At 38.8% G+C, this 15,529-nt stretch overlaps 1 protein-coding gene across 1 annotated transcript in view; it reads left to right on the top strand.

Annotated features, from left to right (window-relative positions):
- The first annotated feature begins 14,877 nt into the window (after positions 1-14,877).
- Positions 14,878-15,529, top strand: part of LOC111146695 (ATPase H+ transporting V0 subunit d2) — a 44,821-nt gene continuing 44,169 nt past the window's right edge. Inside the window, exon 1 of the mRNA XM_022502360.1 lies at positions 14,878-15,247. Coding sequence (XP_022358068.1) covers positions 15,118-15,247 — 130 coding nt within the window. The 5' untranslated portion in view covers positions 14,878-15,117. The remainder of the gene's footprint in view (positions 15,248-15,529) is intronic.

Genomic DNA, 15,529 nt, shown 5'->3' with positions numbered 1-15,529 from the left:
ATTTAAACATTTTTATATTCTAGTCTATTGTCAATCTTCAGTACACTGTAGTAAAGAAGAGCAAAACAAGAAATTAGGGATATCACAAGGAGTGAAACACTGGGAAGCCCTTCAATTCTATGCCCTCCCATATCTTAAAAACAATATATATCTATAACCAAAATATTTATAACCAAAATATATGTATAGCCGAAATATATATAACCAAAATATGTATATAAAACCTATATATATATATATATAACTAACCAAAACACATTTTAAACAGATAACATGAAGAATTTGTTTCATTTAGAATTAGATCCTCCTGGAATAGCTGCAATTTGGCTGTGGTTCTTTTTCCAGTCTTGCTTCTCTTTAGAGCCCTCCTGCTGGGATCCATTTTCCCTAAAGTGATCTCACGCCTGAAACATCAGTCTGAAGGTGTTCCTCTGATTGACTTCCTTTTTCCCAAGGTGTAGGATTTGTGATTATAATGACGACTCCCACGGGGCTCTTTCAAGCCAATTTCACATACCCAGCGACGCCACGGCATTCAAGCAAGAGCGCAAAGCTGCTCGCTGGGCTTTGTTCCCATGAACAAATAATACAAGTGTCTCTAAGTAGGATGCCTTTGTGTGGAAGTCAGAGACGGGAGAAAACTTCCAGCTTCCCTTGGTAGATTATTTCTCACTCTCACGACACCTCACCAAAAAAGAAAGAAGAAGTTAAAAAAAAAAAAAAAAAAAAAAAGACCATAATCCCGACAAGTCAGGAAGAAATTTTCAATGACTGAAAATGTTTTTCCTTCACTACAGTAATGAATTATTCATGTTCACTTGCCTCTCTGCATTGGGCACTAAATAACGAGTACTTAGCTTTTGTACGATTTCAAGTTTAAAACATTCTTTATCTTGCAATTACAAAAAAGAAGACAAATTATTAGTATATATAGTACTATACTGTAGGTAAGAGCTCTGCTGTCAAGTAAAAACACAAATTTCACTTTGTTTACAGTAGTGAACCAAAGAAGTGGACAGACATCATGGTGAAGTTTCCCTATTTTAATGCATCAGCTAAAGTGGGAAAGTATTTCACTATTTTAGCTGATTCGCCTATTCTGTCTTTTCAAGGTGGCGATTTGAATCCAAAGCCTTTAAAAAATGATGGTTAGACATGTTTAGTTACATCAAAACATATTTACAGTATGTTGGCGGGTGGGAAAAAAAAGCCCTATATGGTGTGATATCATTTTTAAACTCACTAATGAGATAAATTCCTGTGGTGAGGAAGGAAGCCTCTGGCTAATAAGCAGTAAGGAATTAGGCCTGCTGACAACTATGTGAGTGAACTTGGGAACAGATTCTCCAACCCCCTCTGAGCCTTGAGATGGCTAAAGCCCCAGCCTATAGCTTGATGTGAGCTCCTGAGAGCTTGGCTCAGAAAATAGAACTCAAATGTTTAAGTCCCAGTGACACTCTCTACCAGCTCTATGACCTTAGGAAGGTTACTTAACCTTCTGGGCACCCCCGCAATTTTTCTCATCTAGGAACCTGAAATAATAAAAATATAAATGTCATAGGATTGTTGCGAATAACTTAACTCATGTAAAGCCCTTAGAGCAGTGCCTGGAAGAGCACAGATGCTCAATAAATATCATTTTTGTTATGTATTATATATAATTATTATATGTTACATTAAAAACAAATATAAGTAAATGACTTCAAAGGATATTACTAATCTATTATTATGTAACAAATTTCCCCCAAATTTAGCAGCTTTCAGACAAGCATTTATTTTTCCCCAGTTCTGAAGATGAGGCATCTAGGAGGTGTGCTCCCTAGCTGGGTGCGTCTGGCTCAGGGTCTCAGGAAGTTACCGTCAAGCTGTCTAATGAGCCTGCAGGCATCTCATGGCTAGACTGAGCCTGAATGCCCTTCCAATTTTATGTCTGTAACTATTAGCGGGTCCCAGTTCCCTGCTGGTTGTTGGACAAACAGCCTCATCACACGCGCTTCTCCACAGATTGCCTGAATGTCCCCTCCACACAGCAGCCAGCTTCCTCTACGACAAGGAAGGGGAACAAGTAAGCATGCACAGGTGAAGGAGGAAGAAAGCACTGATAACAGAAGCTGCAGTCTTGTATAACTCCATCTCAGAAGTGACATCCCATCACATTTGCCATCTGTTCTTGGTCACACAGCATCTCTGTTCTCATGTGGGCAGGAGGCGTGCAAGATTATGACTACCAAGAGATGAGTATTTGAGGGGGCCATCTTGAAAACTGGCTTCCTCAGAGGTAGCGCTCAGACCAGAGAGGGAAACTTCATCATGAAGAGGTATTTTCAAAGTCAAAGATAGCTAGATATGAAATTGTAGGCTCTTTCTCTCACTGGAATGAAGTAGTCTTGCAAGCACTTGGCCTTGTTGGGGAAGAGAATATTCGACACGATTGGACTTGATGAACATTCAAACCTCTTCGAAGCGTGGGTTTCTATGATATTCCATGTGGTCAAGTCTAATCATTACTAGAGAGTAAGGCTCTTGAGGATCCGGATCGCTGTGTCCATCCAGCTGTTGAAATAAAAGGAAGATCTCCGTAAATTCATGTTGATTCAGTTTGTAACCAACAGACATTAAAACTACTATCGGACTGAATCAAAATGAATGTATGCACATCTGTATGTTTATACATTTTGAAATACATTTATATCCATAATTTTGTAATCAAACACTTATTTTGCCATAGTAAGTCCTTTATATTCACTTCTTTTTAAAAAAAGATTATTTATTTATTTGAGAGGGAGAGAGAGAAGGAGAGAGAGCAAGCACGCGCTGGGGGAGGGGCAGAGGAAGTACAGGAGAGAGAAGCAGATGCTCCACTGAGCAGGGAACCTGATATAGGACTTGATCCCTGGACCCCAAGGTCATGACCTGAGCTGAAGGCAGACACTTAACCGACTGAGCCACCCAGGACCCCCTTTCTATTCACTTCCATTGCGTTTCTCTAGGGACTTCATTTTATAAACTCTTCAAAGGTCTGAGTCTAACTACTGAAATAATAAAAAAAAAATTAAGTTGTGATAACTACAAATACAAGTGATTTCAGATAAAACCCCTCGCAAGGAAAATATGCAGTTGCTAGGAGAGAGAGAAATAAAAATTTCAAAAAGGATCCAAGATATTTAAGAGGAGAATAGAAATACAAAGGGGATAAATACTACCAGTGGCATCTCAGCAGAGTAGGACGTTTTGTAATTTTCCATCTCCATATTCTTCCATTATGAAAACAAAGAATGCATGTCTACTCCTACACTTCAAATTCAACCACTTTAACCTCCCATCAGAATGCAGTTCTGAGGGGCACCTGAGTGGCTCAGTCGGTTAAGCTTCTGCCTTCGGCTCAGGTCATGATCTCAGGGTCCTGGGATGGTGCCCCAAATCTGGCTCCCTGCTCAGCGGGGAGTCTGTTTCTCCCTCCCTCTCTGCTGCTTCCCCTGTTTGTGTTCTCGATCTCTGTCAAATAAATAAAATTTAAAAGAAAAGGAAAAAAAAAAAAAAAGAATGCAGTGCTGAGGGAAGAAACCAAAGAGATATTGTGTTATTCCAGTCCCTGCGAGAAGCAGGTGCCGAAAAAGGACTAAATGTGCAAGAATTTTATGCGGTGAAATGCGTGTGCAAAAGGAAACAGGGAGGGAGCCAAAAAAGACTAAAAGAGCCATTAAAAAAGGCTGAGTTCTAAAGTGACATGCAGAGTGTCATCAGGAAGTCCTTGAGCCAAATCATCTGAGAAAAGAGTCCCTTATCTCTCAGGAACAGGTTTTAGGATTTCCACCACAGCGATGTTGGGGGAGCAGGTGGCCTCTGGGCAAACACAGTGGATTTCAAAGTGCAGAGGCTGGACCTCAGTCAAGTTCCCGGAAGTAAGAGGGTCTCAAGGTGCAGTTCTCATGGCTGCCTCAGATACCAACTATCAATACAATTACTAGGGGAAAAAAAGCAGTATTTGAATTATCTAGACAAACAGTTTTCAGATGAGCATTTTAACAAAAATCAAAACTTGTATTCAAAGAATTTTTGCAAAGTTTTCATAAATATCTCAAACACCAGTGGTTTAGAGACTGATTTCTAACTTAAACCAACATTTTGCTTCCTATTTACTGAAACATGCCTTGGATTTCTTTGCTGTACTATTTAAACCAAACCAAACTCTTTAAAAGAAGTTAATAGGGAAAAGAACCTTGGTTCTTGATTGACTTGTGGTCTCGGGGCCTTTCCACAGGTATGAGATAACAATTCTGACACAAACCTTTCTCTCCAGGGAAGTAGCTTTCTCTTCCTACAACACAGTCCACTGCATTCTTGGCAATACTTTTCTCTCCAACTGTTAGTCTGTGACCAATGTTTTCACGCCGGCATTTTGGAGAAACCTGCTGTGGATTGAAATTGGAGGTCACAGTTTCCTTCCGAACATTAATCTCAGAATGTAGGACAAAGCCCTTCTACCCAAGAGGAGCCCATGGTCAAGCTGAAGCCAGCTGTGAAAGCTTTCAAGACTAATTTTCTTCACTCTATTATCAACCCTTCCGGTGTCCAAATGTGTCAGGTGCTGTTTGGCTTCAGCTATAAGAGAGAATGTTTAAGTCCAGATTTTATTCTTCCAGTATGTAAGGCTTTATTTCTGAAATGTTGTTTTGTGTTGTTTTTCAAGACATTCTTTCTTGGTTTATTCACTTCAATTTCCAAATCATGCTGGTGCTTTAATGAAGTAGTAAATTGCTGGGCTGCCTGGTGGGAAGATCTCAAGTTATTAAAATTACATGACTGGTTTGTCCCTATATGTTTGTGCCTTTTAAAGTGTTGAGTATAGAACCATTTGCCAGAAAAATGGTTCAGACAAGAAGTCTAATAAATAAAATACAGTGCTGAAAATCATTCACTAGTTCAAATATTTTTGCTCTCATTTTTCTCACCCTTGATACCAGCCATTACCAATCATTCTCAAACTAATGTACCTAAAAACAACTCAGGGAGCTAGTTTAAAAGGCAAATTCCTGAATGCCATTCCCCAAATTTCAGATTCATTGAGCCTGGGAAAGAGCCCAAGAATCTGCATTTTTAACCCAGTGCAAATGGTCTATAAACTACAGTTTGAAAATACTATTTTAGACATTCAAATTTAAAGGTCATTAAAATGCAACCCAAAGATTCACGGCCAAAAAAAAAAAAAAAAAAATTTACAGCCATACTCAGTACTATAACTCATAAATGGCAAAACTGGCCATCTAGTTCATAGACCCCAAATGCCTTACCTCTAGGGAAATGAGGATATTAGGTAGCCACCACAGGATAGGGGGATAGAGAGGAGTGGAGAGAGAGAGAGAATCAACTTTAACTTATAGATGTATATAAATGTCATTCATTTCCATGTTTGTAACTTATTATTTATTAAAAATATTGTGGTGTATATAATGCAAAGTAACATTTTTTTCTGCCTGTCAGTATCCTTATTTTCCCATGTCAAAAAAATATACATTTATCTAAAGGATGATTTGATTGATTTTTTTAAAGATTTTATTTGTTTATTTGGAGAGAGAGCCAAAGATAACAACTGAGAGCAGGAACTGGGAAAAGAGGAAGAAGCAGGCTCCCTGACCGCAGGGCTCTATCCCAGGATGCTAGGATCATGACCTGAACCCAAGGCAGACACTTAACTGACTGAGCCACCCAGGCACTCCTCTAAAGGATGAATTTTAAACGGCTGACCAGCAGTCCATCATGTACACCTTCTACAATGTGATTAAGCGTTCCTTTGTTACTGAATATTTCATTCCACTGTGTAGAGGACACTAGAATGTGCTACCAACATCACCTTCAACACATAGGATTTTTTTTTTTTTTAGGTAAGTGCTAACTAAGTCTCCTGAACTAGGGATTGAGCCAGCCAGGTGCCCCATTATAAAAGTATTTTAAATATTTGTGGAAAAGTCTTTTCAATTTGTTCCTTTATTGTTTCTGCCCCTTACATTGTACTGAGAAAGGTCTTCTACAGTGGGAACATTCTGATGCCAAAATGCGCTGTGTAATCAGTCTCTGTAATTTTGATCGAAACTTCTCGTTTTCTACTCAACACACAGACGTGAGATCACCAAAGCAAATTGTATGTCAGGGTTTAAGAGTCATTGGAAATGGCTCTCACTGCTTTCCGAGTGAAGTGAAGTGGGGGAAAATGATGACCTCACTCTCAGCAAGCAAATCCCTTTCACCTAAATCCTTACAACTTCCTATCTTTTGTGACTTTGCAATTCACTACTCTTGTCAATGACCCTAGTTCCCACTCTAGATCTATAGGAGGTCCCGAGCATATTGCGTGTCATTCAGGAACCTTCCATCTAGTGGTGCGAATAGAGAAGAAGGCTTTTCTCCCCCAAAGAACAACTCCATTTCAGAATATAGCTCTAAGGACAATTGCATAATAAACTCATATTGTGTAAAATTATTAACAATTTATAAATCACTTTTAAAATAGTGGAATGAATCATAAAAACTGTATTCAGAACATCTTTGCTCTATCCCCAATTCTGCCATTATTGGTTTCTCATGTCTGTTTAAAAAAAAAAAAAAATGCTCAACTCTTTTGAAGCTGTGTTTCCCATTTTTAAGATGAGAAGGATGTTTTTTATGTTCCCAACTTCTCTGTCATTTCCCTATATGTTTTATAACTCTATTTCATGTGGCATTTGAAGCACTCTTACATCAAAAGGTTTCTTTTCCAGGAAAAAAAAAATCATATATCAAATGTTTTTTAAAAGCCATTTTGTAATGGTGAACTAAATAATCTTTAAAAAAAAAATCAATCTTGCTGAAATAGAACTAGTGATTTAGAGTTCTATGAAAGCATGATTTTCTTTACTAGAAAAGAGGTATTTTTAATACTTGGAAATATCTGAAAATGTAATGATTAGCCTCAAAAAACCATGAGTTCCTCCTTATTTCTGCAGTTGGCTTGACATTATGTCAAATGACATCCAAGATCCCATCTTATTCTGATTGTAAGGTTTATTAGTATAAAATCTTTTCTGATTATAAATCTTTCTTCTGTGACATTTTTCTAGCCTTCTAATAATGTAAAATAATGACCTTTCTACCTATAATAATCTATTTTTCTCAGTTCATACTTTCTTATAGAAATAATGTTCTTGGCATAATAATGCCATTTATTATATCTAGTGGTAAATTTTCCATCATTAGTTCATGTAATTACTATAAGAGCTTACTGCTTTAGCAAGACAGGTCCTGGGATTTCTGCCATCAAGATTGAAAAAATTTAAAAATGGGAAATACTTATAGGAGAGAAGAAAACACTGTAAGGTTGTTACATATTAAAATACATGTGAATTCAAAAAAATATATAATTTCTTCAAGTTACAGATAGTTTTTTTTATATAATAGTGCAATATGAGCTTTGTAACGTTTAAAAAATAATTAATGTTATAAATCAGGATTTCCCCAACGTTCCAAAGAATACTACTTCTGGTTGTTAAAGGCATGAATTACCCAAAGAAAGGGAGCCATCGTCCAACCAGCTGTTTGAAAAATGCTGTTTTAAAGTTAACCATCTTTAATCACCAAAGGACTTCTCAGAGACTTTTTCTGTTAATATGCACTTTGTCCAAGATGGGATACACTTATCTCTTACATTTCTCAAACCTGTTTGTCCACAGAGATTTTCTTCCCTTCCCTCCCCAAGACCATCTCTCAGGGATGCTGAAAACAAGATAAGTTGCTGTGAATATAAAGGTTAAATGAAACCAATTTGTGAAATCACAGATGAAAAGGTAAAAAAAAAAAATAATTTGTAGTCTAGAAAGAAGAAAAGAAGGGCTTGCATTTAAGACCAATGATGACTCGGGGAATGGAGTAAAAGGTCATGGCAAGACTCCTTGAGCTTAGTGAGATGTCTAAAAGAAATCTTTTAACATAAACAACTGGAAGTCACTTGTTAAAACTTTGATGTGACATTTTTCAAAGAAAAGATTTACAGGTAAGGTAAGTCAAACAAAGAGAGGCTTACTATAATGTTATGGTGACCTCTTGTGGTTCAAAACCAAAGTGACCCTCTCTTTGAAAAATCAAGTCTGGCACCATAGCGGTAAATATGTTGGAGCTTAAATAACCTTTTCCAGTGTCCATCCAAACTGTTATCAGTGGTTATCTCTTCAGAGTGGTATTAGAGGAAATTTCATCTCATGTATTTCTGTAATGGCTGAAGTTTTGCAAAAACCATGCGTTGCTTGGGTGAGCAGAAAAGAAAACAAAAAGAACAAAGCATAAAATGTAAGAGGAAATAATCTTTCTCAGGTAATTATTCAGAATATGGAATTTGGATTAAAGTACTAGTTAATGTCCTTAAGCTCTGGAAACAAATATTCATTCCAAGATTTTGAACTTTTTAACTTTGCATAGTCATACTTACATAAATATTGTATCTGGATATTATGAGTGATGATTGATTTTTGTTCTTTTCTAATCGGATTAAAAATTTTTGCCATAGACTGGGTTTTGTAATAAGAAATGAAATAGGGCCACTGAAGAACAATGAGATATTATGAAGGAAGGCATGTACTGTCTTAGATCCAGATTTAATTAGTATATGAAAGCAAAAATATTCTTTTTTTTTTTTTTTTTGAAAGCAAAAATATTCTTTTGTTAAAGTACAGAAAGTGAATCGTTAGGGCAGACAGCACATTGCAGATCACTCACAGAACGGGTTTCAGAGCCAGCCAACACCTGAAACACTTGTCATTTTCTCTTCAGGAAGAAGAATGTATTAAAATACCCTTAAAACTTTGAATTTCCAAAATCAACAAAGCATAGATAGTTCCACTTCTGATCCCAAGCGTAAAGTAGCCTGGAAAAGTCAATGATTCTGATGACAGTTCGCAAATTCTCCTGTTTGTAAGAGGCAGGTGAGCCCAGAACCGTCTTCTGGCGGGGTAACACGAGAGCTGTTCTGTTTGGAATCAACGACAAGAGAGCAATCTCGGTTTGCTTACAGCGTTCCTGAGCCGAGTTCAGAATTCAGTCACATGCTTTCTGTTTTTTCTCACCATCATCCACGTTAATCAAGTTGAAGATTCTTGAGGAACATACACAGGAGTTCAGTTCATGTGGCTTTAAAACTCATTTTCACCAGGATAATGTTTTTCTTGGGCTGACATGGGAGGTTTGCTTGTTTTGGCAAGTTCTGATTAGAACGGCTCACGTGCAGGGGAATGTTACGGAAAGGTAATAGCAAACGCATCTACAAAAACACGAGGCATCTACCGAGCGCATCCGCTCTGAGCAATCCACAGCTCCTGGTTACTGACCTAAGCTTCTGGTGAACAGTGTGGGGCCATCACCACCTGTACCGCCCACTATGCTGCTGAGTGCCTTTTTCTGCACGCAGGGTGAAACCAGAGCTTTCTGAAAAATGGCTGATTCCAGGCCTGGGCAAAAACTGCAGAATGAGCATGGAACGTCCTGTCGTTACAGAAAGCAAGGAAGCTGTCAAAGACTACCAGACTTAGAGCAAAAGAACATGCTGACTATGTTTAAATACATAAATTAAAAACACAATTGTTTATAAAAATAAAGCTCTTATTGGTCGTTTTTGGAGGATGCAGGGGAACAAACTCATTATATGGGAAAGTGGTAAGTAGTAGTTAATTAAGGATTTAGCTTGCCTTTCTGTATAAGAACTATAAGTTAGGGATCCCTGGGTGCCTCAGTCTGCTAAGCATCCAACTCCTGAGATTACTTAAAAATAAAAAATAAAAAAAATCTTTAAAAAAGAGAAGGGAGAGGCAGATGTTACATGTATCCTCATGGAAATATTCAACACTGCTGTGATGTGTTCTTACAAAACAATCTAAATTTAAAAGTGATCTGGCTTCTGGATCTAACTACCAATGTATAGGAATTATAGGAGACAGAGCAACAAGGTAAATGACACCTCAGGTGCAATCACCAAACTGTGGAAGCCTTTATAGAACACGTGACCCAGCTTCTTAAACAAAAAACAGCACGAGTGGCAGAGAAAGTATACCTAGAAGAAAGTTAAGAGACATGTAAACCAATTGTAATGTCTCCTCATTCAAACTAACCAAATGTAAAAAAAAAAAAAAGAAGCTGAGATAATTTGAACAGTGGATATTTAAAATTAATAAATAACTTTAGTATTATAATATAGTGATATCATAAAAGGGCCCTTATCTTTTAGAGATCCTGAAATTTGTGCACAAAATAATATACTATATTGGGTTTACTTGAAAATTATTCAGGGGGAGGAGTAAGTGGTCAAGGTTATAGCTCAGGCGGTGGCAAACTATGGCCCAGAGGCCAAATCCAGCTCACCGCCCGTTTTTGCAAATGAAGTTTATTAGAACACAGTCATGCTCATTTGTTTATGTGTGGTCTGTGGGCGCTTTCCTGCAACAATGGCAGAGTTCGGTAGTTGTGATAGGAACAATATGGCCCTCAATGCCTAAGATATTTGCTGTCTTGCCCTATGCAGAAAAAGCTTCTGATACCTGTTATAGCAAAATCAAAATGGGCTATGAGTGGATTATAAGCACAGCTGGGTGATGCTTATATGGCGATGAGAGATTGTATTATGGAACATGCAATGTTTTAAAATCTAAACCACCAACCAGTACATACAGCTTTAGGAAAAGGCTTTAACTTGGCCCTTGACTTTATCACTGAGGATGGCATCCTTGTTCCACCCCATAGTGCATCCTCCCCAACACTCAAGACAATCCCAGAGACTGTTCAAATGTGGTGTATCTGTCCACCTTGAGAACTACCTCAGAGCTTAGCAAGACCTTGGCCTGCCTTAGTCTGCCACATCAGAATGTCCAGTGACGCCTGGGTGGCTCAGTCGGTTAAGCATCTGCCTTCGGCTCAGGTCATGATCCCAGGGTCCTGAGATAGCCCCGCCTTGGGCTCCTTGCTCAGTGGAGAGCTTGCTTCTCCTTCTCCCACTCCCCCTGCTTGTGTTCCCTCTCTCGCTGTGTCTCTCTCTGTCAAATAAATAACTAAAATCTTTAAAAACAAAACAAAAGAGAAACAAAAACATCCAGAAGATTTCGTAGGAAGCCGCTTGGATCGTCTTTGCTTACTCACTGTCCTTTGAAGAGCCTACTGTTTCTAGAAAGAAATCCTTTGTTTTCAGGATAACAGACACTGTACCTCTCCAAGGAGTATCTCTGTTTCTTGGAAAAATAAATTGATCCTCTAATGCTGTGAAGCTAATGACACGAAAGCTATCAAAATTGAAACATAGTCACGATAAATCCTATATATCTTATAGATAAGCATACACACACGTATGTATCATGCTGCAAAACCCCCAAATAACCTCATTCCTCAAATACATTGACCAAATGTGGGGTTTCCTAGAGAAACGCAGAGCTAACAACTGTAAGAGCAAGTTAGGTCATTTTAGAAGTCCAGTTCTGGTTGCTCCAGCAAACAGGTCCTCTCAAGGTGTGCTACTGAACCACTGAGAGCCAGAAAGATGAGTGAAACAGTGTTCCTGGCCTGAAGGGTCTGGTGGTAAAGGATTAGGATTGCAGCGGTTGGTAGAAACGAGAGGAAGAGGAGAAGCCATCGCAGTAGTTTCTCTTATTACGTACTTAGTACACTCACCTGCATGTGTTGAACATTCTAAGGATTTTATCTCACTTCATCTTTACAGTCAACTGTGAGGTAAGTATTATTGTCCTCATTTTACACATGGAAACACTAGTGCTTAGAGAGGAAGTGACTTACACCCATGCTCTGCCGTAGTCCAAGCTACTCTCCTAAACACTGTTGGTCGTTTAAACGCCGAAATGAACATTTTTCTTTTGTTTGCACCGTGGGGATGCATTTATAAAGAAGCTCCGGATGCGTGTCCCTGCACTGGGTTTCCCCTCATCTCTCATGAGTTGGATCTCATCTCTGATGAGTAACTTTAATAGGAATGAGACTTTTGTTTAAAGATTGATTATTTATTTATTTATATGACAGAGAGAGACATAGCGAGAGAGGGAACACAAGCAGGGGCAGGGGGAGAGGGAGAAGCAGGCTCTCCGCTGAGCAGGGAACCCAATGTGGGGCTCGATTCCAGGACCCTGGGATCATGACCTGAGCTGAAGGCAGACGCTTTATGACGGAGCCACCCAGGCACCCCAGGAATGAGACATTTTTGTTTGTGCAAAGTTTGAAGGATTATGTGAAGAGAAGAAATTGGCCTGCCTCATTCATGAATTTTGTAGTCACAGGGGAAGTTGGTGTCTATCATTGTTTTTTTATTCTGTAGTCTTTTAAGTAACCTCTACACCCAACGTGGGCCTGAAATTCGTGACCCTGAGATCAAGATCACATGCTCTGTGGACTGAACCAGCAAGGAGTCCTTCTATCTACCATTTTAAAGAAACACTGGAACTTGGCTCTCCATATAAATGTAAAAGTTGACAAATTAAAAAGTCTTTTTGGGGACACCTGGGTGGCTCGGTCAGTTGGCTCAGGTCGTGATTCCAGGGTCCTGGGATCAAGTCCCACATCGGGCTCCTTGCTCAGTGGAGAGTCTGCTTCTCTCTCCACCTCTGCCAGCTGCTTGTGCCCTCTCTCTCTCTCTCTCTCTCTCTCTGACAAATAAATAAATAAATAAAATCTTTAAAAAGTCTTTTTGCACACCACATACACAAAATTCTCTTTTGAGCACGTTGACAAGCAAGGCTAGCTCTGGCAAAACTATCATGAGGATTGCGTGTTGTACCATAAGTGTTTAACAACTGGCTCTCCTCCCAAAATATGTATCTATATGATAATTTTTACTATTATAAAGAATGTGTGCCAATTTACAAATAACAATAAAATAATACTCTATATTGTAAATTCCATATAGTCGATCAATTATCACAGAATGCTTTCATTGATCTTTGTTCAACTCCAGTATCTGTAGTCAAACTTCGGTTTCAACCAACAGATAAATTCAGTTACAAGATGAATGATGGTTGATGTGTTTGTTTATACTAAAGAGTAGAATGAAAGTGAAACAATAAAGACATATATCAGGACTTCACTTAGTCCTTATTACGGGAATCCTGTCTTTGCTAAATCAGATAATGGTTTTTGAATACTGAAAGACTATTTCCTCAAAATTTGTGATTCACAATGTAATGGCTAGAGAGATAGCACATACTTTTGAGTTTAATTTGCATTGTTAACATTTTCTCAAGTCTAGACAAACAACCAGCAATAAATCAAGCCCTGATTTAATTTGGCTATTTCCCTGTTCTAAACACTCCCACCATGGTCAACTTCAAACTACAATAATGATATCATTAAACCTTTACTTGAAAAAAAATGCATGGTAACAAGCCATTACACAGAAATCTATCATATATTTATAACAGACATAACCTCAAGTGCATAAATTATAGTAATATCCCGAAATGATTAGCGAATGATGAATTTGTTTTATAATTTATTTAATTGTAAGTTTGTATTAAATTGAACTGTATAAAATTACTGATAGGCAACCATTTTTTGATCTACAAAGGTTAAGTTCATACAATTCAACCTAAAACATACTCAGGGAGTTTGAGATGGTGGAATTATTGGAGGGAGGGTTGGATAATGATGATGGTAATCAAAAGAACCTTTACTGTCTATTAAATTAAGCTTTCAAAGTGCTGGACACTGTGCTAAACCAAGTCTGGCTATCTGTGATTTTTCAACAACTACAGCAGAATTTCTTGTGATTCGATCTTATCTAGCTTCTCCCAGTTGGAAAATACTGAGACAGAGACTGGAGAATTTCTAACACTTTTAATTCAGTTAAGAATTTAACACAATATAGGGGCGCCTGGGTGGCTCAGTGGGTTAAGCCTCTGCCTTCGGCTCAGGTCATGATCTCAGGGTTCTGGGATTGAGCCCCGCATCGGGTTCTCTGCTCAGCAGGGAGCCTGCTTCCCTTCCTCTCTCTCTGCCTGCCTATCTGCCTACTTGTGATCTCTGCCTGTCAAATAAATAAATAAAATCTTTATAAAAAAAAAAGAATTTAACACAATATATATGAAAGTGAAACACTATATATGTAAAATAGCATTCAGGATATTTGACACAATTTTTGAGCTAAGTATAGGAGAGAACAAGCACTCTTTTTGGAGCATGAAACTCAGTAATTGTCCTGGCTTAATTAAGTACATACTGTATTACCACCTGTGCATTTTGAGCTGTCTCACAGATTCTAAGATCTGGTTTCTTATCTGTGATTCGGATAATAATATCTGCCCAGATACATGTTCCAGTGATTGTGAGATTTAAATGGGAAAAGAAAATAAAGAGTGCCTTATGAACGGTCCAATTTTGTAAAGGTAGAGACTTATAGAATCACAGCTCTGTGTATTTGCCTCCAGGATAGCTTTCTGGGCTCTGCTCCCAGACTTGGGGCTGGGGGCAGGGGATAGGGAGCGGGGGTGGGGGCGGGGGAGGAGGGATGAGGGGGGTTAAGAGCTATCAGCTTTAGCAGTGTTAAGACATTACTAAACATTCATTTTATAAACAACTGCATTGCTGAATTAGCTTCTCAGGATTCTTCAAACTGCCTGTTCCCAACTGATCTATTTACAAACATAATTTTTAAAAAGAGAAAAAAGCCCTCCCTTTGACCTCAAGAAATTCAGGACAAATGCAATTCACAATGGAAAGCTCTAAAGCTCAGATGGGGGGAGGAATGTTCCCAGAAGCTTCATGTGTTTCAGGACTTGCAATGGCAATGCTGGGAGAGGACCAGCTCCCCTGCAAGGGAAAGAGCAGAGACCTGACCCTCCCTCTCTCCTACTCCACTTCTCCCTGTGGCGGTTTGCTTCGGGTATTTTGGGCTTATCTCGCTGACTCACTGTTGCTGTGAAAACAGGGATGAGCATGCTGTTGAAAGTGGCAGAAACCAGAGGAAACTAGTCACGAAAACCCTGACTCTCAGCTGATAGATTTCTTCCTGATAATTGCCACTACTACTTTTTTCCAGACTAGAGGAGATCTTCAGGAGCAAACCAGCAGCCACAGTTGCTTCAGCCCAAATTGACTGTGATCTCTTTCCCCATGCTTGAGGGTGCCGAGTTCTACTTTAACGTGGACCATGGCTACCTGGAAGGCCTGGTGCGAGGGTGCAAAGCCAGCCTCCTGACCCAGCAGGACTACATCAACCTGGTCCAGTGTGAGACCCTGGAAGGTACGTGCTGCTCTTCTCCCCATTTACAAAGGGGAAAAAGGAAATGATGCTGCTCATTGGAAGCGTGGAGAAGGGACTGTGTTCCCATGGCCTGCGAGTCCAGAACAGGTTCTTATTCCCTGGGTCCAGACTTCAGGGTCTGTGAACTTGGATGGGGAAAAAAATTACATCTTGCTTTTCAGTTTTCTCTAAGTAAAATTTCAGCATTTCTTTTTATTATGAATGGAGGCAACAAATCACAGTGGTTAGTACTTTGTCAACAAATAGTAAAAATTAGATACT

This window comes from Enhydra lutris, unplaced genomic scaffold (assembly GCF_002288905.1).
Source record: "Enhydra lutris kenyoni isolate GAN:26980312 unplaced genomic scaffold, ASM228890v2 scaffoldscaffold14, whole genome shotgun sequence".
NCBI lineage: Eukaryota > Metazoa > Chordata > Mammalia > Carnivora > Mustelidae > Enhydra > Enhydra lutris.
The sequence above is the reverse complement of the archived record's forward strand: the minus strand, read 5'-3'. Positions and strand labels throughout refer to the sequence as shown.